Source organism: Osmerus eperlanus, chromosome 10, assembly GCF_963692335.1.
Source record: "Osmerus eperlanus chromosome 10, fOsmEpe2.1, whole genome shotgun sequence".
NCBI classification, from domain to species: Eukaryota; Metazoa; Chordata; class Actinopteri; order Osmeriformes; family Osmeridae; genus Osmerus; species Osmerus eperlanus.
In genome coordinates, this window is record NC_085027.1 from 3,847,382 (window position 1) to 3,870,907 (window position 23,526).

The following is a 23,526-nucleotide window of genomic DNA, read 5'->3' on the forward strand; positions in this document are numbered from 1 at the left end:
ACACACACATACACACACTGTATGTATCTCATATAACAACAATGCAATAAACTGTGTGATGGAAACAGAAAATGTCCTATAAAACCTATAACAGATCTTGTATATTTGTATTATACTTGTATATATAGCTATTAAACATTTGTGTTAGTACCTTGTAGTCTGTAATAGAAACACGTGTATTCCAGTGAGAGAACACAATGCCCTCTGCCATCCAGTCTGTCAGAGTTATGCCTTTCCTCCCCTCTCAAACGCTGTCAGTCAAACTCTACCTCCAGCACAATTGATTTTCCCACAGGCAGAAAGCCACTCCAGAAACACACATACACACACACACACACATGCATGCACACAGACACACTCGCACAATACACACCCACACACATGCATGCACACAGACACACACGCACAACACACACACACACACACACGCATCGTCTCCGCCCGCCTTATTTATTAGTGTTCCCTCCCGTGGCAGATGCCCTTAACCGAGGAGCACACACACTCTGAGGACACACACACACGCGCTCTGAGGACACGCACAAACACACACACTCAGTCGCTACATAAAAGCAGAGGATGAGCAAAGTTGAGCTGGAGAGAACAGCATTATTATTCTACTAACAGCACTGCCTCCTCTGTGTCCATGTCCTCTGTCTGCGCTGAACACCAGCCTCTGTCACCGTCAGATCACTGCTAACACAGCCCTGACTCCTGCCAGCATCACAGATCCCACCGTCACTGATCCCGTAATCTGCTGCGATCCACAACATTGCGTGGGTCCGCCATGTTATCTAAGGGATGTTGTTGTTCTGCAGGTGGTTTGATCCCTTCGTCATTCAGTGGTTGGACGAGAATGAAGACGTTGCCATGGAGTTTCTCCACGGAGCGCTGGGGAGGGACAAGAAGGACGGCGTAAGTGTTGTCATCCTCCACTTGTCACTCTCTCTCCTCCTTCCCCCCCCTCTCTCCCTCCTCCCATGTCTTCATCCTCCTCCTCTGCCCTCTCTCTCTCTCCCTCCTCGTCTCCTCCTCCTCTGCCCTCTCTCCTTCTCCCTCCTCCTCGTCTACTCCTCCTCTGCCCTCTCTCCTTCTCCCTCCTCCTCGTCTCCTCCTCCTCTGCCCTCTCTCCTTCTCCCTCCTCGTCTCCTCCTCCTCTGCACTCTCGCATCCTCTCCCTCCTCTCCCTCTCTGCTCTCTACCTCGCGTCCTTCCTGTTCTCCCACACTGACTTCCCTCCTCCACGTTCCCTCCTTGAATCTCTCCCTCTCTCTCTGTCTCTCTTTCTCTCTTCTCTACCTTTTGTTCCTTCCCTGTCTCCCACACTTCCTCTTGTTCTCCTCCCCTCTCCCTCCCTCCCTCCCTGATAAGCCAGGTGCAGGCAGGGCAGGTATTACCTCTGGAAAGCAGGTTTTGCAGGCTGCACAGAACCCGCTGTCCTCCCCTCAAACTAAAGAAGGGGAAACAGGCGGTAGACCTGAGCTCTGATTGCTTTTCCACCCACCGTAAGCCAGGTGCCTAATTCTCCCCAGTAGGTGGGCGATCATGCAGAAGGTGTTGTGTTTGCGGGGGGGGGGGGGGGGGGGGGGGGATGGGGGGCTTCAGTGTGGCGGCTGCCACGTCACGGGGAGCCGTGAGGGCAGGAGAGGGGTGCTGGGCTGGGCAGGAGAGGAGAGGGGTGCTGGGCTGGGCAGGAGAGGGGTGCTGGGCTGGGCAGGAGAGGGGTGCTGGGCTGGGCAGGAGAGGGGTGCTGGGCTGGGCAGGCGGCTCTGTGGCGTCGGCTGCGCCCCAAGTCACGTCCGGTAGTATGACCCCCCCCCCCATGAGATGCTAATAGGCGTTAGCACGTCTAAGTAGAAGAAATGAGCATCTCCCTCTTAACTCTCTGCCCTTTATTTGATTTCTTTAGACTTCTCTCCTTCCTCCACACTCTCTCTCCCTTTGAATCTTCGTTCCTTTCTCTCTCTCTCTCTCTCTCTCTCTCTCTCTCTCTCTCTCTCTCTCTCTCTCTCTCTCTCTCTCTCTCTCTCTCTCTCTCTCGCTCTCTCTCGCTCTCTCGCTCTCTCGCTCTCTCGCTCTCTCTCTCTCGCTCTCGCTCTCTTTCTCTCTCTCTCTCTACCTCTACCTCTCTCTACCTCTCTCTCTCTACCTCCCCCCCTCTGTCTCTCAATCGTACTCGCCTAAAGCTCGCCTCTCTCTCTCAATCTTACTTACTAATTTATTTTACTCTGCCCTTGTCTCTCTCTCTCTCTCTCTCTCTCTCTCTCTCTCACATTCGCTGTCCTCCTCCTCTGTGCTCTGTGTGTGTCCCGGCCTCCTCTCTCTCACGTCCCTGTGTGTGTGTGTGTGTGTGTGTGTCTGTGCAGTTCCAGGTAACGTCTGAGCACGCCCTATTCTCCTGCTCCGTGGTGGACGTGTTCACACAGCTCAACCAGAGCTTTGAGATCATCAAGAAGCTGGAATGCCCCAATCCCCAGGCCCTGGCTCACTTCATGTGCCGCTTCGCTAAGGTCAGAGCCCGACCCTGAACCCCCCCCCCCCCTCTCTCTCTCTCTCTGGCCCACACGCAGTCAAGAGGAAGAAAAGTTCTCAGAATGTAATAGAATGACGCATCATTTTCCGATGATGTTAAGGAGATGGGAGCTTGTGCTTTATCAGAGTTAGCATAACACTGTCATCCTTCAACTGTGTTTTTCCTGTCGCCCCACAGACTATCAACAAAGTCCTCTTGCAATATGCCGCAATCATAACCAAGGACTTTGGCTTGTATCTTGACAAGGAGAAATTGGTGAGTGTCTGAATTACCGCTTTGTGACAGCTTAGATCGCCCTGCCTCTCAAACAGTACGCCAATACATACAATATGTGGCAAGTCACTCTGTCTTGTTTCTATGGTAACCGTGCCTCCACAGGATTGTGTGTGTGTGTGGGGGGGGGGGGTTGAATGCAGCTGTTGTAAGAAGTGGAAATTCAAGTTTTGTTCCCCATCCTGATAGGAGGGCTGTGACGATTCTTAGTCTGGTCATATCCTGCCCAGTCCTGAACTCCAGTCAGTCACAATGGCTCCATCAAAGAGTGGCCAATCATTAAACTCTTCCCCCGACAAGTCAGCAGAATTCTCCTCGCTCGACCACTGTTCCCTTTGTCTGAGGAGAGGGATGACAGACCCCAGTGTGTTCAGCAGTCTTAATTATCCACACTGCTCTTTTGAGGTGGAGATGAAAGCCTGTGTGTCCCGTTGAGACGGATGTTTCCGGACAGTACTGACAGGGCTATTAGGATGGACACTGGCTATTTGTCCCTCAGACCACTTAAACAGGGTGTCCTGTCCTCACAAGGCTCTGCTGGAGTGACACGTCCAGATAAACTCAGGCCGACGGAGATTGAAGCGGTCATTAGAGAGACAGCGATCAGGACGCTCTTTTAGCCCTCACTCGGAGGGAGAGATCGCCCATGGCCGCATCTGATATCTCTCAGTGTGGAATACCTAATGTAATATCTCCCTAGAAAACACACAAAACCCTCATAAATCAATGAGTGGAGCGGATGTTACGCAAGGCTCCAGAGACGTTATACATGTGCAAAGCAGCCGCGCCTTTTCTCCAAGATGCTTGTTAAAAACAAACGGAGGATTAGTAAAAAAAAAAAGAAAACGATTTCTTTTTTTTTACTCCAAACACATCTTTTCAAACTGTCGGATTTGGAGCCACAGAGTATATAATCCACACCGTTGTGTTGCCTGTTTACGGCCATTTTCGACAGCGTATGAATAATTATCCGCGTGTTGAATGAAAACAGGAGCGGGAGAGTCCTGTTTACCTTGGGAGCGAACGCAAGCTGCGACAGCCTGATAATGCCGGTGAATTACGTTCGCGAAAGGCGCAAAACACTCGGTTTAGGGGCGGGCGGGGGAGGCTGTGGAGTGGCGCCCCACAGCCCAACACTAGTGTGAAGTGTCACTGAGCACCTGTGTACCTGGGGGCTGACTGTGGGGATGACTGTGGGGATGACTGTGGGGCTGGCTGTGGGGCTGGCTGTGGGGATGACTGTGGGGATGACTGTGGGGCTGGCTGTGGGGCTGACTGTGGGGATGACTGTGGGGCTGGCTGTGGGGCTGACTGGGGCTGACTGTGGGGCTGACTGTGGGGCTGACTGTGGTGCTGGCTGTGGGGCTGACTGTGGGGCTGGCTGTGGGGCTGGCTGTGGGGCTGGCTGTGGGGCTGGCTGTGGGGCTGACTGTGGGGCTGACTGTGGGGCTGGCTGTGGGGCTGACTGTGGGGCTGACTGTGGGGCTGACTGTGGGGCTGGCTGTGGGGCTGGCTGTGGGGCTGACTGTGGGGCTGACTGTGGGGCTGACTGTGCTCCCTGTGCTCTCCCCTCGCAGCCCTGCATCCTCATCAACAACATCCAGCAGCTCCGGGTGCAGCTGGAGAAGATGTTTGAGTCCATGGGTGGAAAGCAGGTCTGTAGCCACGCTACCTGTCACTAGGATCTTATCTGTTCCCTGTTCCGTGTGCCCTAACCCTGACCCTAACCCTAACCCTGACCCTAACCCTGACCCTAACCCTAACCCTGACCCTGACCCTAACCCTAACCCTGACCCTAACCCTGACCCTAACCCTGACCCTAACCCTAACCCTAACCCCACTAAGTGTTGTAAGGCATGCCTGATACTAAGTCCCCTTACCCCTCTAAAACTCTCCTTTCCTCCTCTGTCCCCCTACAAATACTCCCATAACTTCCCCCACATCTACTACTTGTATTAAGACTGTTTGACTTACTCCTGCACTACCACTAGACTGCTCTGCGTGTTCTAATTGCTGGAGTGTTCAATGTGTGTGTTGAGATTGAGGGATGTCTACATGTCCCTCTCCCTAACCATGTCTGTGTGTGTGTGTGTGTGTGTCTAACCCCGGGCGTCTGGACAGAAGTAGTAACGGACCCTAAGTGGCCCCTCACACGCATGTTTCTCTCCGGGTTTCTAACGCTCGACCTGCCCTGCGTGTTTTGTCTCTCCTGTGGTTGTGTGTGTTCTGTTCTCCCCCTCCGCCCCCTCCCTCTCTCCCTCTCTCTCCAGGAGGAGGGCGTTGTGTCCTTCTGTAAGGTGTGTGTGTTCAGGACTCTTAACTCACACATCCCTGCCACCATTATCTACTGAATGACACTGAAAAGCACGCCCCCCCCGACCCTCCCCCTTCCGCCACCCACCTCCGCTTTTCACCCCCCCCCCCCCCCCCAGCAGCATGTGCCACAGAGAATACAGGAGCCGACCCTACTCATCTCCCCCTCCGGCCAGGCCTGGGAGGGCCCCTCGCTGTCAGACAGCACACCATCCCTGCGCCCTGGGGATAGTGGTCCAGCCCGCCCGATCCCATGGTTTTTATTTTTAGCTTGCTTTCTTCCTGCCACTTTCTTGTATCCATGGCTAACTTAGCAGTCAGTTTTGGCCAACCAGGAGTCAGCACGCGCTGTGACGGAGCTTTTGATCATCTCTCTCCCCGGGCTGGGCTGCATCTACAACACGACTCAGACCGGATTCAGACGGGGTTTGATGGATTTCTCAAATTAGTACAAATCTCCCAAGCTGTGCTCCCCCACTCACACACACACACCCCTCACAGCTGGCACACAGGAGAAGCCTGAACTTCACTGGGCCGTAATTGTCCTGGCTGGGACTGTGTGGTGCTCTGATGTCCTCACACACAACACTGTCTAACTCCACGGCAGAGAACCACATCAATTACACCGAATTGACTGTATTCGTGGCAGCATGGAATAGTCTTTCCTAGCATCCTGGGAGCTTTAAAAAACTGCCTGCAGGCAGTATCTAGATTTTAGCCACTAATCTGTTTTATATCAACGTTAGAACAGAAATGAAACTGATAATTGAGCAGTTTTTCCATTTAGACAGTACCCGGCAGTAAATGTCTCCCAATAAGCAATTAACAGTCGTGGAGCTGATGTAATTACAGAGAGCTGTTATCGTAGAATGAACAACAACTGTTTCTATCACAGCTCAGACAGTTACGGAATGGCAGTTAAGAAAGCTCAAGCACAGTTGACTTGTCTAATTTGGTCTTCCGATGCTTGGGGATTAGCTACAGCTGTCGAGGATGGCATGGAGGTAGAGGTAGAGCAGGAGAGCAGGGGAGCAGGAGAGCAGGAGAGCAGAGATGAAGAAAGAGAGAGCTGTTCCTTCTGTCGGGGGTTGCCTTACACTTCCTCTTCATATGGGGACTGATAGAGGTCTTATTGGGGCTTCTGGAGGTTGTGAGGGTCTATAAGCCTCTGTTGAAGACCCAGAGAACATGCTAGCAGATTGGCGCCTAAATTCTTTGGAGGTCAAACGCTTCACCGGCAGAAATCATTTAGGGCCACGTTAACGGTCAAGATTATTCCAGCCTCAATCTGAAATTGACATTTGGCAAAAAGCATTTTCTCCCCACGCAAGTCCCAGAACTGTCTGTGGGCTTTGAGCCAAGTCTGTCTGACAGGCGTGTAATGCTCCCAGGCATAGTGACTGCGGCATCAGGTAGTATACTATATATATATTTAACGTGGGCTTCTCTCTTCAGATATGACAGGTGTCTCCAGGTTGACAGTGAGTGACATTTCGTCTTAAAGTTCAGTTCAAAGAACTGCGTTTGTTCCGGAAAAGAAGGATTAGCATAGAACAGAATATTCATGTAGGTGCTCTGTGGGCTGCAGTATAGAATCCAACTTGTTTCAGGCACAGAGCTGATAAGGAAAAGGGTATGTTTTATCTTTTTGATTCACAGCAAGTAAAAAGTGCTCATGTATTTCATCGAACGTTGTCATGCAATCACGATTGCATCTTTATGTTTAGAGCGCCATTTCCCCCGCGACCTAGGACGTTTGTGTACACTGGCAATCCCGGAAACAAATGCATCACTGACACATTCGTCTCCTCTGCATATTGTGGGGAAGCAGCTTGGCTGTGCTGTAACAGCGCCTGTAATCGTTTTGTATCCACATCGCTTTCCCAGCTGAGCCGGCCACCATTAGAATGTGCGATAGGAGTGTCTGGCGGCCGGGCCTTATCTGGTCTAATGGGACGATCTGTCATGCATGTGGAGCGCTGCTCCAACTCTCACATCCATCTCAGACGCACGGCTCGGACGCCGCCCGCTCCCATCCCCGGCATTGGCACATATATCCCATCACATGTGTATGGCACACACACACACACACACACCCATATAATCACACACACACATGTACGCACAAACACCTAAAAAAAACAACTCTACAAAACGGGGGGGGGGGGTGCATATATTGGTGCCCGACGTAAGTCCAGTTGCGCCCAACGTCCAGAACGCACGTGCCTGCACACGCACCCTACAGTAACACGTGAGCAACCGCAACCACGCGGGGCTTTGGAGGGTTAATTATGTTTGCCCATCTGATTGAATGTTTGAGTAAAGTCACCCCCAGAGGAACTCGGGGCTGCGGCAGATCCCTGAGTGGGCATAGGTGTGTGATAATGAGCCTGCGAGCTCACCAAGCCCACTCCAAGGTGTTTAGAAAGTCTTAACGACCCTGTCTGCTAATCCACCCCGGGAGACGAGCCTATACGCTCCTGGCCATCTCACACGATGCTGGAGACGCGCTCGCTGGTCAAGGAAAGCTTAGAGTCAGACGCACGTGGTTAGGCTGCTAAACATACAGCATATATATATGTGATATATCCACTGTAATGCCACAGCGGCAAGTTATGGTGCTGAAGGCGCTTCCCCGTCAATTCAGCACTTTGAACTAATCCGATTTTCAAGGTTAGCTTTTAGCATAAAGTACAAGTTTTTCTTCAATGTTAGCTGTGTATGCTAAACCAATAACCCCTGTAGAGACAGAGCGGAGGCTAGCATAGCCACTGTAGCGATTAGCATCCCGGCCTTCTGTGATGAGCCGGCTATTTGAATTCGGTGCATCAGTCCACACAGATGGCACCCAGCAGCTCAGGACGGGAGACCTCCAGCTAGGCCCGTTAGTTCTTGGACCCCCCCTAGGCCTCTCCTCTCTCCCAACCCCCCTCCCCCTTCCCCCTGGCTGAGCCAAGCCCCGATCCTGGCCTCAGATCCAGAGAGAGGGGGATCTGGTTCTCCCGTCCTGCCTGCGGTGCTAACCCCAGCCTGAGCTCACACGCTGCTGATAGAGGAGACGCCGTGCTGGGTGGATGTAGTGACGTTGTGCTCCTCCCCTGCAGCTGGACGCAGAGGCCAGCGACCTTCTGAAGGAGCTGCAGAATCGCCTCAACACCGTGATGGATGAGCTGAGTGCAGTGTTTGGAGCCAGGTGAGTGTGTGTGGTAGTGTGTGTGTGTGTGTGGGTGTGTGTGTGTGTGTGTGTGTGTGCGTGGGTGTGTGTGAGTGTGTGCGTTGCAGCAAGCAAGCACGCCCCGCTGTAGGGGCGAGTGTCATTACCGGGCGCCACAGTGTGTAAGGGGGTGTGCGTCTGGCTGCGGACGAGTGTATTAGCGCTGACATCAACTCGTTGCATAGAGCAGGTGAGCTGTAATGGAGTTGATCCCCGTGTTCACAACCGCGTTGGCTCTCGTCCTGTGCAGCTTCCAGCCGGTGATTGAGGACTGTGTGAAGCAGATGAACCAGGAGCTGGTCCAGATGAAGGGGTCAGCCAACAAAAGCAACGCGGCCATGGACGCGGAGACCGTGCTACGGCCGCTAATGGACCTTCTGGATAAAAAGTGAGCGCCAGTTTGAAAGCCCATTTCAAATGGATCAATTTCAGGTCCAGGGAAGTTGGATTGACAGTCAGGCTATGGATAGATGGACAGGTTGGCCGAGGCTTAACTCGTATCTTAAAATGGCCCCCGCTTCTAAGCACTTAGAGCTGTTGTTTCATTCATGGAGCCTGCTGTATGTAGATTGGATTGTTGTACGTTTGGAAGCCTGGTAGTTAAGTCAAGATTCAGAAGATTCCATGGACAGTTATTGTCAATCATGGTGCCTTTTAAGAATATTATAATCATTTGCATTGGAAAAGCAATAAAAAACGTTATCTACCCTCTAAATGATCCAATTCAGGCAGAAGTGATTCAGAGAGTGGATACTGTGATGGCTGTCTGTCTACCTCAGTAGGGTGGATTCAGAAAATGTCTATTGATATTCAATCTGGGAGTCACCGCCCAGACCTTTATTTATTTACTTTTCCGTCATCTCCGAAAGAGCCAGAGAGCTGGTGTGGTTCATCTAAGCTCTGGGAATTGCTCTCAGCCACTTGCCAATGCAACATTGAGGCCAATGGGGTGTTACAGAGAATCCTCTTAATAATATGCTAATGCTAAATCCTTTCTCCTATCTCCTATAGCAAGGTTCTACGATTCAAGGAGATTTAAAATGTGAAGCTGTTGCATCCCTCCCCTGTGTCGTGGGTTATTGAGCCTGTGTTCACTTGATGATGACGTCCGTCATCAGACGGGCGGAGGACGTCGCTTCGTCGACACGAGACGCCCCTTACGTCCTGCCTGGCGTCTGACGCTTCGGTTTCTGTTGGTCTTTGCAGTTTGATTCTGTTTGCCAAGATCTGCGAGAAGACGGTGCTGAAGCGGGTGTTGAAAGAGCTGTGGAAGATCGTGCTCAACACCATCGAGAGGACCATCGTCCTCCCTCCTCTCACAGACCAGACCGTAAGCTGTCCCCGCGCCCAACACGCCTGCACCTGCCCGCCCGCTCATACCTAGGGCTCAGATGGCTGAGCGGTTTGGGAATCGGGCTATTAATCAGAAGGTTGCCGGTTCGATTCTCCGGCCGTGCAAAATAACATTGTGTCCTTGGGTAAGGCACCTCTCCCTACTTGCCTCGGGGGAATGTCCCTGTACTTACTGTGAGTCACTCTCGATAAGATAAATGTAGTCATTTAGTCTGACTAAATGTATATACCACAGACCAAATGCCGCCCCAGAAGTATCATCCATACAGGAACGTCATGTCTTACTGATGTGGAGGCTTATGTAAATGCATGGTAATCTTGCCACACAGGGACTGTAGTCTGACGAGACATCAAACATTCTGTGTACACACCCCTATAGTGTGCACACACACACACGCACAAACACGCCGACACACACATACTTTACGGGATCATAGCTCACCTGTATACCATGGGGGATATATCAAGGGATTCCCTAATGGAAGACATCTCCGTTATTTTACCGTGCAAACGAAGGCAGAGTTTTTTTATGGTGCAGCACACTTCCATTTTCCTGTTCAGAGAAACGTTTCGACATCAAAGCTGGTTCTTCAGCTGTCTGTTCCCCCTCCCCCTCTAACAGCAAGGAGCTCAGATGATCTTCAGTGCTGCAAAGGACCTGGGCCAGCTATCCAAACTCAAGGTACAGTAAGCCTCACCCTAGTCCAAGACTAAAGGCGCTGTGTGAGCTGTTGAGATCACCCGCGCATGTTCATCCCCCACACAGAATATTCCGGCAATTCCAGAAGCAATTTCTCACGGTTTGGTTAATTTCCTGTCAGGGGAGGTGTGCAATGTTTGTGCCTGAGCTAGAGAGATATTAGCATTTTCACCTTATCTAGACTTTATTGAGAAGGAAGCGTTTCAGTTGAAAAATGAATGGAGTTGGTTTAACCTTGGTAGAACTCCGTGGCTAGCATGGAGGCGGCCTCTCTACACTTCGACAGTGTTTAATTGGTCTTCTCTCTCGAGGTCCTTTATCCTCCTGCCCTGGTTAGTGAGCCGTGGGACTTTGGTGGGGCAATGGGGCTGTACATGGCTCTCACCCCCACTTATCACTAACCAGTAACACACTTTACTGTGTGTGTGTGTGTGTGTGGATGTGTGTATGTGTGTGTGTGTGTGTGTGTGTGTGTGTGTGAGAGCACGCACGCATGTGTCACTGAGGCGGTCTCCTGGGACAACATCTGGCCCGATCATTAGCGCGCAGTGTCTCAATGCCACAAAGCATTATGCTATCCATCATATTCCTGTTGGTTAGGATTCGATTATGTTATTTTTTGATCGTTTTATTGATTATCCTCTGCATGTTATAAGTAAGGCCTATGTATGTGTGGGTTTGCGTGTGTGTGCTGCAAATATGTATGAGCGTGTTTGTGTATGTGTGTGTAGGTGCAGTCAGACTGCATTTGTATAGGAACAGTTGTAATTGCTACCCTGTCACCATACAGCCTGGCCCATTTAACACCTAATCAATAGATTTCGACAAAGCATTAAAACTGTTGTTTAGAACTGATCTCTGAAGAGGTTACCTCTCCAGGGCAGAAATCGATAAACAGAATCTTCCATATGAAAGCAATGACCTCCCTGAAGGTTGGCATCGGCTCTCACACCTATTAGCTTAGAGAAACAAACTAATAGAAATGGACTTCTTGTTTGTGTGTGTGTGTGTGTGTGTGTGCCCTCTTCAGGAGCATGTCATTCGAGAGGAAGCCAGGAGTCTGACGCCACGACAGTGTGCAGCCATGGACCTGGTTCTACCCACCATCAAGGTAATTCTAGCTCCATCCATCCATTCCTCCATTTATCCCTCTATCCCCCATCCATCCATTCCTCCATCCCTTGTGTTTTTTTTTCTTCCTGTGGTAGAGCGGCTGTCATAAGGGTGGGACCAGTTAACCGCTGGTGTTAAAGGGGAATGCCTGTCAGTAATAAGTCTGCCAGGCAGAGAGGGATGTGGAGGGAAGAGTGATGGAGGGATGGAGGGTGTTAAGCAGAGTGATGGAGGGGTGTTGGTCTCGGGTCCGTGTGAAGGCTGCATCGGGGAAACTGTAGGAAAAAGTAATTGATTGGGGCGTCTCCAAGGAGACCGCATCCCTGTTTAGATCAGTCATGCGGCTGGAATTCTCTTCATCAGTATTCCAACGAGAGCAGCCAATTAACGCCGTTATGTGAATGCCTTTAGCAGAGTTTGACCAATCAGAGTTAAAAAAGAATGCACGCCGGGTAAGTTAAAGATTTTATGCCCTGAAAATGGAGGGAGGGAGGGAGGGAGAGGGGGGGGAGGGAGGTAGGGGGAGGGGCAGGTAGAGGGAGAGAGAGGGCGAGAGAGGGAGAGGGAGAGAGAGAGGTGGAGAGAGAGAGAGAGGGAGAGAGATAGAAAGATATAGAAAGAGAGTGTAGAGAGAGAGAGGGAGAGATAGAAGGAGAGAGAGGGGCGGTTCAGGACCGGGGAGTGTGAGTCAGAATAACAGAAGGGTTTTGAGAGACTTGCACTGAATCATTATAAAATTAAATCTCACATTAAACAGTTTTGAAAACAGCCACTTAAAAGCCTGACCCAGCTACTTCATTCCAGTAGCCCAGCATTTGATTGGAACATTGGCAAGAGATCAACAAAGACATCCATTCAGGAGATGTTGGCAGTGGAAGAACTGAAAAGCGGTCATGTTTAAAGAGGAAGAAGATTTTCACTTTAGCGTAATGCGAGGAAGTCCTTGTGATAATGGGATGGCATTGTTGCATAAAGTACTGTATCCAGGATATGGTGGAGTATTGACCGTGTTTGACTTGTTATACTGAATTTCTTTCTGAGTGTGTGGTGGAATCACGTGTTCTACAGGGGCAGCAGAGCTAGGATTCATTAACCCTTTTAGGATTTGCAAATCTTCTTCATTGTGTGGCTTGAATGTATTTGTAGATTATCCCAAGGGTTTATCTGCACTGCAATTGTCGAATGAACTTTGAACTCATATCAAGAGGATTATGGATTTTTAGTTGCCTACAAAAAGTTCTGTCCCATCAACGGAGGTCGCATCCAGGCAATTCAAATGCATTTTAATGCTTCCAAACTTAATAAATAGATCTCCAATATTGTTGTGATTGGTAGAGGCAGAAAAATGTGAGCGTCAATAAGTCTTTCACCAATCCAGCTTTGTCTCTGATCATCTCCAGTAAGGAAGAAGCTGGAATTCAAACTTCCAACTGCAATGCTTAAACACATCAAATCAAATCAAATGTATTTGTATAGCCCTTTTTACACGCAAGCATGTCACAGAGGGCTTCACATATGCCCATAGAACTGCCCCTCAACCAACCTAAACCCTCAAGGAAGACAAGTAAAAACTCCCAAAAAACAGGAGAAAAAAAAAATGGAAGAAACCTTGGGAGGAGCAATTCAGAGAGGGATCCCCTCCTCCAGAGACGGTTGGTGGGAGAGAGGAGCAGAACACAGGCTAAACATAGTCATACAGTGTCGATGGGTTTTTAAAACACCAAAATCCATTATTCAACTTTATAGATGTAGGACAGGACCGGGAGACTCGCGACCAGGTCCAGCGTTGGCTGACCGACGACCAGGCAGGTGCTGACAACTCAAACCCCCCGCACCACAAGGGATGTGTGTGGGGGGGGACAGAGAGAGGAGAGCAGGGATTAGAGAATGCCAGGAGCAGCTAACAGTTACAGTCATAATAGAATGAGATCCCCACCGGTCAAGTGTGGACTGGTGCAGCAATTTAACAGAGCAAAAAAGGGGAATTTGATGCAACCCCCACACACCAAGACAGCGACAGCCCCCCTCATTTGGAACATGATGTTATACTTAAAGAATAAGGATGGAAACACATGTGACTACTGCATTCCTCTTGACCAAATAAAGGATGCTGGGAAAGAGGAGACTGGATAATTAGTGTCTGTCTACTGGTTGGCAGTACCTCACACTAGACAGGCCCCTCTGCCTGATTCTAACTAGCAGTTATCTGAGGTGGCTATTAACACAGCATGGATCAGGCTCTAAATGCATGCCTGGTCATTACCTACCATGGTTATTACTGCTTTCTCTCTAGGACTGCCCCGTCTCCCCAAGCTGAACCCTACGATTACCCCACTCTAAGATGCCAGGACAATGGCACCAGCACACACACACATCACACACACACATCACACACACAGCACACACACACATCACACACACACAGCACACACACAGCACACAGCACACACACTATACCATGTGCTCACGTTGTCCAGAACACAACACAAACCAGTTCGTTTGGGAAACCTTTTCTTTTGAGAAAAGGTTTCGCTGTATACTGTTTAATAATCCACTCATTTTCCTCTTTAGCAATATTTCCATGCTGGAGGAAATGGCCTCAAGAAGACTTTCCTTGAGAAGAGCCCTGATCTGAGGTCCCTGAAATATGCTCTCAGCCTTTACACACAACCTACAGATGCCTTGATCAAGAAATATATATGCACCCAAACCTCTCAAGGTAAGGAAACATGTTCTCACCCTAAAGCCTTCATTTACTAGCCTCGCCTCCAAGGCCTTATCTTCATTCTTAGACTTAGATTCAACGTCAGCCTAAGCTCAAGCCACACAGCCTCAGCTCCATTCCCAGCCTCAGCCCTAGCCTCAGCCCCAGCCTCAGCCCCAGCCTCAGCCCTAACCCCAGCCTCAGCCCTAGCCCCAGCCTCAGCCTCAGCCCTAACCCCAGCCTCAGCCTCAGCCCTAACCTCAGCCCCAGCCTCAGCCTCAGCCCTAACCCCAGCCTCAGCCCTAGCCCCAGCCTCAGCCCCAGCCCCAGCCTCAGCCCTAGCCCCAGCCTCAGCCCCAGCCCCAGCCTCAGCCCTAGCCCCAGCCCCAGCCCCTGCTCCACAGTCTTCCTCCATGCCCCAGTCTACGTCCGTGTCCCTGGGTGTTTGCAGCTACGGATTAGCGCTACCTCTCCATGTCAGCTTGGTTTCTCAAGGCTTTAATGTGTGATGCGGTCATTGCTGTAATTGTATTTGTTCCTGCACTGCTTCCCTCGTTCCTTTTCCCTCTCTCTCTCTCTCTCTCTCTCTCTCTCTCTCTCTCTCTCTCTCTCTCTCTCTCCCTCTCTCTCTCTCTCTCTCTCTCTCTCTCTCTCTCTCTCTCTCTCTCTCTCTCCCTCATTTTTTTCTCTCTACATCCTTTCCCTCTTTCTCTCTCGCTTTCTCTTTCTTTCTGGTCCTTCCAATCATCTCTGTCATAAGTGCTCATCGGGGTGCCGAGCACAAGGAGCTGTTCTCTGGCCTTCCCACCTCTGTAGCTACAGGGGCTTTGCTCTCCCGCCCTTTCCGCACCTTGCTCGCTCCCTTTCCTCCCTCCTCCTTTTCATTCTCTCTCCCTCTCCAGTTCACTCTGTATCTCTCCATATCTAATGCATTCTTTCTGTCTCGGTCTTCCTCCTCCACCTCTCTCTGCCTCTCTTACCCAGGCAAGCATGGTTCTTTCTCTCCCTCGCTCCCCGTTGACCCACTTCCATCTTTTCAACCCGTCTATATGTGGAGCTGTTGGTTGCTGTGTCCTAATAACAAGGCAGGGATGCCTCATGGTGTCCAGAGGGAGGGGAACTGACAGTAGCTTAGCGCAGCGGAGCGATGGAGCTGGGAGCTCCGGTATCCCCACCGCACCCCCAACCCCCCCACCCCCACCGTCTCTGTGTGCAGCATGGCAGAACGGGGGCAGAGAGACATGCAGAGAGACAGCAGAGAGACAAGCAGAGAGACGGGCAGAGAGACGGGCAGAGAGACGGGCAGAGAGACATGCAGAGAGACAGCAGAGAGACAAGCAGAGAGACGGGCAGAGAGACGGGCAGAGAGACGGGCAGAGAGACATGCAGAGAGACAGCAGAGAGACAAGCAGAGAGACGGGCAGAGAGACGGGCAGAGAGACGGGCAGAGAGACGGGCAGAGAGACGGGCAGAGAGACAGTCAGAGAGACAGACAGAGAGACAAGCAGAGAGACAGACAGAGAGACGGGCAGAGAGACAGGCAGAAAGACGGGCAGAGAGACGGGCAGAGAGACGGGCAGAAAGACAGGCAGAGAGACAGACAGAGAGACAGTCAGAGAGACAAGCAGAGAGACAGACAGAGAGACGTGCAGAGAGACAGGCAGAAAGGCGGGCAGAGAGACGGGCAGAGAGACGGGCAGAGAGACGGGCAGAAAGACAGGCAGAGAGACGGGCAGAGAGACAGACAGAAAGACGGGCAGAGAGACGGACAGAGAGACGGACAGAGAGACGGGCAGAGAGACAAGTGAGCTGTCTGGGTCGGGGATTGGAAGGGTGGAGGGGAAATAGGCAAAGGGAAATAGGCAGGACGGCGTGATCAAGCCGTCAGACTGGTAGATGATAATAGATACTCAGCACATCTCTCTGTGTGGCTCCTTTGCTGATGGGAGGAGGTGTCACAACCGCCTCCAGGCCCTGACTAGAGGGAGTCAACACCAGGGTATTTCAAAGGGGCAGCGAACAAATGAATTTCGCTCCAACGGAGACAAGTGGCTCGAGTCGAGGTGATGGGTGTGTGGGTGTGTCGGAAGACAATCAGCAAGGTGGCCAACATGAATATGGAGAGCCCGGCACAGAGCAGCACAGAGCCACCAGCAGGTCACAAAGCTGCTCGATGTTTCAGTGTAAACACACACACCCATGCAAGCACACCAGGCCCAATCCTACAGCAGCTCTGTGTGGGGCGCTATGGAAGGAACAGCCATGTGCCACTATCTTAGGGCTCTGAGCAGTGCTCAGTGGCTCAGTCATTCCTGATGCAAAAAGCTGAACGTACTGTACTGTAAAGTGGTTCATTAAGCTTCATTAGGCTCCCTGAGAAAGGCCACATGGAGACCAGAGGGTGTCCTTGTTTGTTCCAGCAAGTGGCCACGCAAGCCAAGCATGCAGTGCCCTGCAGAGATAACAAGCCCTGTGATTCAGATCTGCATGGCGGTGGAGATGCCTGTTTAGAAGAAGTAAACCGCATAATGTTGACGAACTACTGTACAGCACACATGCTGTGCAAAGATGATTAAGGAACATGAAGATGATGATGGCTCCAATTGAAACTTTTCAAATGTCAAGTATATATTTTTTGTACTTACGGTAAAAGCAATCATAAAAGCAATCATGGTGAGGACTCTAAAGAACTCTGCAGGTTTTATGGACCTAATCCAAGGCTATATCGTCTCCTCTTCCCCACTGCCACGCCTCTTGTCCTCTACTGTATCCACTTCTTTTATTCGCCTCTCTTACCCTTCACTGCTTCCACCTCTCGTTCATCCACCCCTCCTCTCCTCCTGTCCTCCTGCTCATCCTCCTTTTCTCCATCACCCTCTTTCACCGTCACTCAAACTAGGGTGTTTGGACGTGGCTGCGTTTAGAACACACCCCGTTCAAGTGATATATGTTGAAAATGTTGATAAGCGAGCCTCGTGCCTGTGGCTGTCTCCAGTCTAGACGAGGTATGTTATCAGCCCATGCCAGGGTACGAGGGCAGGCCCTGTGTTAATTTCCCCTGGTCCTGAGCTTAATTGCGTTGCTGCGATGCTTCTCTGGGCAAACCCCCCCTAACTAGGGATCATTATCATAAATCAGGACGCCTGTTCTTTCATTACCAGCCACGATAGGCGCTGCTTGTTTGGCACATATTGATTACGTATTGGATCAACATAATTGTTCATCGTCGACAGACGGTAGCACTGCTCTGATTGGGCCACACATCTGTCTGGGCTCCAAATCTGTTGTCTTCTTCTCTCTGCCGTCACTCGCTCTTCTCTCTCTCTCTCTCTCTCTCTCTCTCTCTCTCTCTCTCTCTCTCTCTCTCTCTCTCTCTCTCTCTCTCTCTCTCTCTCTCTCTCTCTCTCTCTCTCTCTCTCTTTCTGTCTCTCTCTCTCTCTCTCATTCTCTCTTTCTTTCTCTCTCTCTCTCTCTCTCTTTCTCTCTCTCTCTCTCTCTCTCTCTCTCTCTCTCTCTCTCTCTGGCCGGGTGGGAACTCTGGGTCCTTAATTGTGCACTCTCTATCAACTAACGCTGATCCTTCTCTCTATCTTCCTCTCTCTCTCTCTCTCTCTCCCTTATATTTCTCTCTTTCTCTTTTTCTCTCTCTGTGCACTCTAACTCTCTCTGTTAGTCATTCTGGTTGTCAGCCCACATCCATATCTAATGTTTGTTTGCGGATTCTCGGCACCAGAGTTGAACAGTTCAAAACGGACGGTGTTGTGGTGACGAACATTACGTATTCAGCGATCTCGTTCACGCATAATGCGTTAGGTCTGCCTTGAAATGTTTCAGATTGTTCTTTTCTTTCGGATTCAGTCCGTTTTCAGTCCAACCTTTAGAGAAAATCCCCTCGTGAATAATCTGCCTCTGGGTGTGACATGGGGCGATGTCAGGTGGGGCATTTACTCCTCAGTTCTGGGTTTATTTTTCGGTCGGTGCACCAAGGTATTATTTTTTTTCTATCTTCTTGGATCAATGTTTTATTATCTATCCTGAGCGGCAATGCATCTGTCTGCTCTTTATCTGACTGCCCTATTCCTTTTTCTCTCTCTCCCTCTCTCCGTCTCTCTCTCTCCCTCTCTTGCTCTCTGCATCTCTCTCTCTGGCCCTGTCTTTTTTATCTCTCTCATCTTAATCCCTCTCTCTCTTTCTCTCGCTCTGTACGGGATCCCCCTCCACACACCTCCTCCTCCTCCCGTCTGACTCCTTCGATGCTCCGTCTCTCCCAGGTCAGTCAACCAATGGATCGGTGGGCGAGGTGTCGATGCAAGTGGATCTCATCTCTCACCCTGGCACTGGAGAACACAAAGTCAGCGTAAAGGGTGAGCCTCGCTCGCTGGCTCTCTCGCGAGCTCTCGCTCTCCCCTGCCGGGCTCTCGTACCTTCTTGTATGAATGTTTTCAAGATGGCGCCTTCAAAGGCATTCCATTGGGAAGACATGGATATTTGCTTGCTGGTGAACATGGTAATGACATTATCAGCAAACTACTCACAAGACCCCTTATTGCTAGGCCTTTATGGAGGATAACAAGAGCATAACAATGTATAAGATCTCAGAAGGCATCATTAGCTTCATCCAACTGGAAAGAGGTATAGCCTTGAGACAAGTGGAATGAATCTGAGTTTGGTCACATCACAGTGATGTTGAGACAAGCGTCCTGTGTATGGCATGATAGAATATTCTAGCAAGGCTCTCTTTAAGATCAATGTAGCTGACTCGCAAACGGACTATATTGACGCTCCTTCAAAGCAAAGGCTAAAAGGCTTAGATGCCTTTAGGCAAGAGCTATTCTAATCAGTTTATCATCAAGCCCTTGGTGAATGGAATCAGGCATGTGAGTCCTCATCGAACGAAAGCCTATACTTTTTTCTCTTCAATCAAATTACAAGGAGTCTATTGTGTGTTTGTGTGTGTGTGTGTGTGTGTGTGTGTGTGTGTGTGTGTGTGTGTATCTTTTAGTGTATCTCTTTGCGTACTTCTGTGTGTGTCGGAGGGGTTTTGGCAGAAGACTTGTTTTAACAGGGGAGCCAGTCCTCCATCAGGTGTGTAGTCTGCATGTCCTCCGCCCTCCTGACTGTCTCTCTCTCTCCTCGCCAGTGGTGGGCGTCAACAACATCACCTGGCAGACCAACGCCATGTTCCGCCCCTTCGTGGAGGTGAACGCCGTGGGCCCGCACCTCGCCGACAAGAAGCGCAAGTTCAGCACCAAGACCAAGAACAACAACTGGTCACCAAAGTACAACGAAACATTCCAATAGTAAGTGTCACCTCTCAGCCTCCACACGCTGCTCTCACCTCTCAGCCTCTACACGCTGCTCTCACCTCTCAGCCTCCACACGCTGCTCTCACCTCTCAGCCTCTACACGCTGCTCTCACCTCTCAGCCTCTACACGCTGCTCTCACCTCTCAGCCTCTACACGCTGCTCTCACCTCTCAGCCTCTACACGCTGCTCTCACCTCTCAGCCTCCACACGCCGCTCTCACCTCTCAGCCTCTACACGCTGCTCTCACCTCTCAGCCTCTACACGCTGCAGGAGGAGGGATCTATACGCGTGTCTCTCTCGCTCTGTCTGTGTGAGCCGGGCCTGCTGCGGTTCAGAGGCAGACTGATCTTCCCCTTGCCGACGCGAGCCCTGGTAATGCCACAGGAATCAATGAGTTCCTGACGCCGTCTGCATTTAGATTCACCCCCGGCACTCTCCCGTTTGAAGCTCAAGAAGCAATTAAGGAGACGCGGATAATTAGAAAACAGCCTCGAGAAAGGTTGGCTGCAAATAATACGCTTGTATGAATGGAGACATTTGCAAAACATGATTGAATTCTCTCATCACAGTCGCTCAGAATAAGCCCTCACCTCTCTGAGAAATGTCACCGAATTAACCTGTTACTGACAAATTGTGTTCAGCCCGCGACAAAGCCCAAATGCCCCCAGTGCCAAAAAGCTCTCAGTTATCCCTGATGAAAGCTTTCTCCCAAATGAGAGTCTGTGGTCGTCTTGTCTGGGCTTCATCTTGAGGGCTGCGTTTCCAACAGTCAGCGTAGGTATGGGCGTGGTCTCCCAGAAGTTAAGCCTCCGTCTCGCAGATGCATGTGAATCTTTGTCATTGTCATTCTCATGGCCAACCCCCGTCTGTCTCCTGTCTGTCTGTGTGTGTGTGTGTGTGTGTGTGTCCAGCGTTCTAAGTAACGAGCACGGCCCGGAGGCCTACGAGCTGCACGTGTCAGTGAAGGACTACTGCTTCGCCCGTGAGGACCGCACCATCGGCATGACGGTGATCCAGCTGCGGGAGCTGGCGGACAAGGGCAGCTGCTCGTCCTGCTACCCGCTGGTGAAGAGCGTCTCCATGGACGACACCGGCCTCACCATCATGAGGATTCTCTCCCAGAGGACCAACGATGAGGTGGCCAAAGAGTTTGTGCGTCTCAAGACGGACACGCGCTCCACCGAGGAAGTGTCCTAGACGGAGGAGCGGGAAGCCACAGGGTCGTCTGGTCCTGACGGGGGAAGACAGACAGACAGAGAGAGGGAGGGATGGAGAGAGAGAGAGAGAGAGAGAGAGAGAGAGAGAGAGAGAGAGAGAGAGAGAGAGAGAGAGAGAGAGAGAGAGAGAGAGAGAGAGAGAGAGAGAGAGAGAGAGAGAGAGAGAGAGAGCGAGAGAGAGAGAGAACGAGAGAGAACGAGAGAGAACGAGAGAACACGAGAGAACGAGAGAACGAGAGAACGAGAGAACGAGAGAACGAGAGAACGAGAGAACGAGAGAACGAGAGAACGAGAGAACGAGAGAACGAGAGAAAGAGAGAGAGAGAGAACGAGAGAACGAGAGAACGAGAGAACGAGAGAACGAGAGAACGAGAAAGGGGGATACGGAGGAAGAGAGAGTGTGAGATGTAGGGAGAGAGAGAAAGAGGAAAAGGAGGGAAAGAGAACCAGAGAGAGGGGAAGTGGGCTGTAGCAGGGCAGGTAACTCTAGATGTAACGACAGGTGAGCTGTGCTGTCCTGACATGCAGATGGAGAGAGGAGAGAGAGAGAGAGCCCGACTGACACAGAGAGATGTGTTTGTCTGTTTTTGTGCATGTGCGTAAAACATCTGTTGGAATGTTCATTTGAAACTACTGTATGTGCAAGTGTTTACTTCCCGTATGCTCATTATGAAGTACTATATTCTACGAGTTATGTTAACAAGACATGATGAATTACTGTTTTGTACCAACATTTAGTCTTTTGAACAAAAATTTGTTCAGATAAAGTGCCAAACCAGAGGAAAAAAAAATTGCAAAACAAATAGACAACAAATTATGGTGAACTTTGGTGAAAATTGCTCGATGACTTTGTCCCGTGTAAATTCATTCTCTGACAATGTGGCGTTTTAATTGTCCGGTCTTTCTTTTTTGCACCCTGGTTTTGTTCCACGTTCCTCCACAAAAGCACTTGTTGTGCATGTCCCGTTTTCCACCACTCAAGTGGTTCCACCACTCACCACTCATGGTTCCACCGTGACCCCAGGGCAGGGCCCCCCCCCCCATGCCCCCCCCCACCCCCCCAACTCTTTGTATTTAAGCCGACCTGAAAAGAGACCATTTTTTTAAACGGCGATGACTGCTATGTAAACCTTCATAGGTGTTTGTAATTTTATAACCATGACAACAATGAAGACAAGCCTCCAGTGCTACCAGTCTAAGCAGGAAGGATGGAACTTTATCTTTTGTTTTCGCTTTTGATTTATTTCTTTTCGGCCCGTCGGCTTCCCGCCTTTCTGAATGACCACTGTGAACATGAGCTTTGGAAGGCAAGCTTACATAACATTGCTGACGGTTTGATATTGTTGTTTCATATTTAAAAATAACTTTGTTCCTGAGAAACTGCCAAAGTTATATAACATGTTTGTACAAAAGCAATCCATTACCTGTATGAAAATATATATGTACATGTGACTATTACTTTTTCAATGCTAAATATCTGATTGTTGATGGGGTGGTTCTAAGATTTATTTTTTTGATTTATCGTGAAGCTGTTAACCAATATGAAAGTTGCACATGTTACTTGACACATTAGTTAAATCAGCTTCTATCATTTAGTTTATTTTTATTCATAAAGGAAAGAGTCTAACATTTGGTAAATATGCAACATTCCTATGTATTGCACTGATGGCGAATTGTATGTCATGTAAATATATTTAGTGAGAAATTGTACCACAGTCTCTTTTTCTTCAATCCTCTGTGCTTTGTCTGGGGCCTCATAACAGAAGCATCCATGAGCCGTTTGCTTTAGATTGCATCATTTTGCACAACCCCCTGCCTCCACTCAGGCACTGGTGGAAACTGCATTTGGAATGCAGAGTCTAGCCTACACGTGTATTCAGACTTGGAGATTATTTTCAGTTACAGTCATCCTGGGGTGCAATGGGGGATTTGAGCTGCTTTCTCATTCTAGCCGCAGGCTTCACCCCGGTCATCAGTGAAGTCGGCTCAGTGGGAAACCTACAGGGAAGTCTGCCTGTTTGTCAAAGTCATCCTGTTGTCTTTGCTCACAGTGCGATCGGAGGTAGAGAGTGTAGGGCTATTTTCAGTCCCAGATCCATGGTGCCTTCAGAAATCAATCCATCTACCTCCCAGTGATGCAAGCACTCTGGCTGTGCAGCGTTTGAAGCTAACGCTTCTCCTGCAAGTCTAACGTCACCGATTCACATCAACGCTTCTGCATGCTGTCTCAGTACGCACACCGAAGCAATGTTGCCGTGGTTCCGTACAGAAACAATATTGTCCTATCAATCAGTTGACCGCACCATCACATCCATCCATATTATGGAAGTGCCACAAACCAGATGACTTTATTTACATTACATTTTAGCAGACGCTCTTATCCAGAGCGCTCTTATTCTTCACTTACATATGTCTGGGAACATTTTTCATATTCGGGAGTTAGGCCTCTGTTATTACTCTCTGCAATGATTTGACATTTCAGGACAGATCTGGTCCTAGAAACTGATGAGTGAGTTTCCTGCGCTGACCTGGAGGAGGAGGGAGGAGGAGGAGCAGGAGGAGGAGGAGGAGGAGGAGGAGAGAGGAGGAGGAGGAGGAGGAGGAGGAGGAGGAGGAGGAGGAGGAGGAGGAGGAGGAGGAGGAGGAGGGAGGAGGAGGGAGGAGGAGGAGGAGGAGGAGGAAGAGGAGGGAGGAGGAGGATCACACTACCTCGGCTGAAAGCAAGAACATGTCAACCTTCACCTTAGGTTCTCTCTCTTATACAGCATACATATTCTTAGACATAATTTCTGGCTCATCAGA

At 50.2% G+C, this 23,526-nt stretch overlaps 1 protein-coding gene across 1 annotated transcript in view; it reads left to right on the top strand.

The window, feature by feature from the left end:
* LOC134028286 (protein unc-13 homolog C) overlaps positions 1-22,434 on the top strand; it is a 67,263-nt gene extending 44,829 nt beyond the window's left edge. The window contains exons 19-32 of the mRNA XM_062471758.1: positions 816-912; positions 2,364-2,507; positions 2,708-2,785; positions 4,381-4,458; positions 5,074-5,100; positions 8,221-8,309; positions 8,581-8,718; positions 9,537-9,660; positions 10,306-10,365; positions 11,414-11,494; positions 14,068-14,215; positions 18,472-18,564; positions 19,341-19,500; positions 20,419-22,434. Coding sequence (XP_062327742.1) covers positions 816-912; positions 2,364-2,507; positions 2,708-2,785; positions 4,381-4,458; positions 5,074-5,100; positions 8,221-8,309; positions 8,581-8,718; positions 9,537-9,660; positions 10,306-10,365; positions 11,414-11,494; positions 14,068-14,215; positions 18,472-18,564; positions 19,341-19,500; positions 20,419-20,704 — 1,603 coding nt within the window. The 3' untranslated portion in view covers positions 20,705-22,434. The remainder of the gene's footprint in view (positions 1-815; positions 913-2,363; positions 2,508-2,707; positions 2,786-4,380; positions 4,459-5,073; positions 5,101-8,220; positions 8,310-8,580; positions 8,719-9,536; positions 9,661-10,305; positions 10,366-11,413; positions 11,495-14,067; positions 14,216-18,471; positions 18,565-19,340; positions 19,501-20,418) is intronic.
* Positions 22,435-23,526: the final 1,092 nt, after the last annotated feature.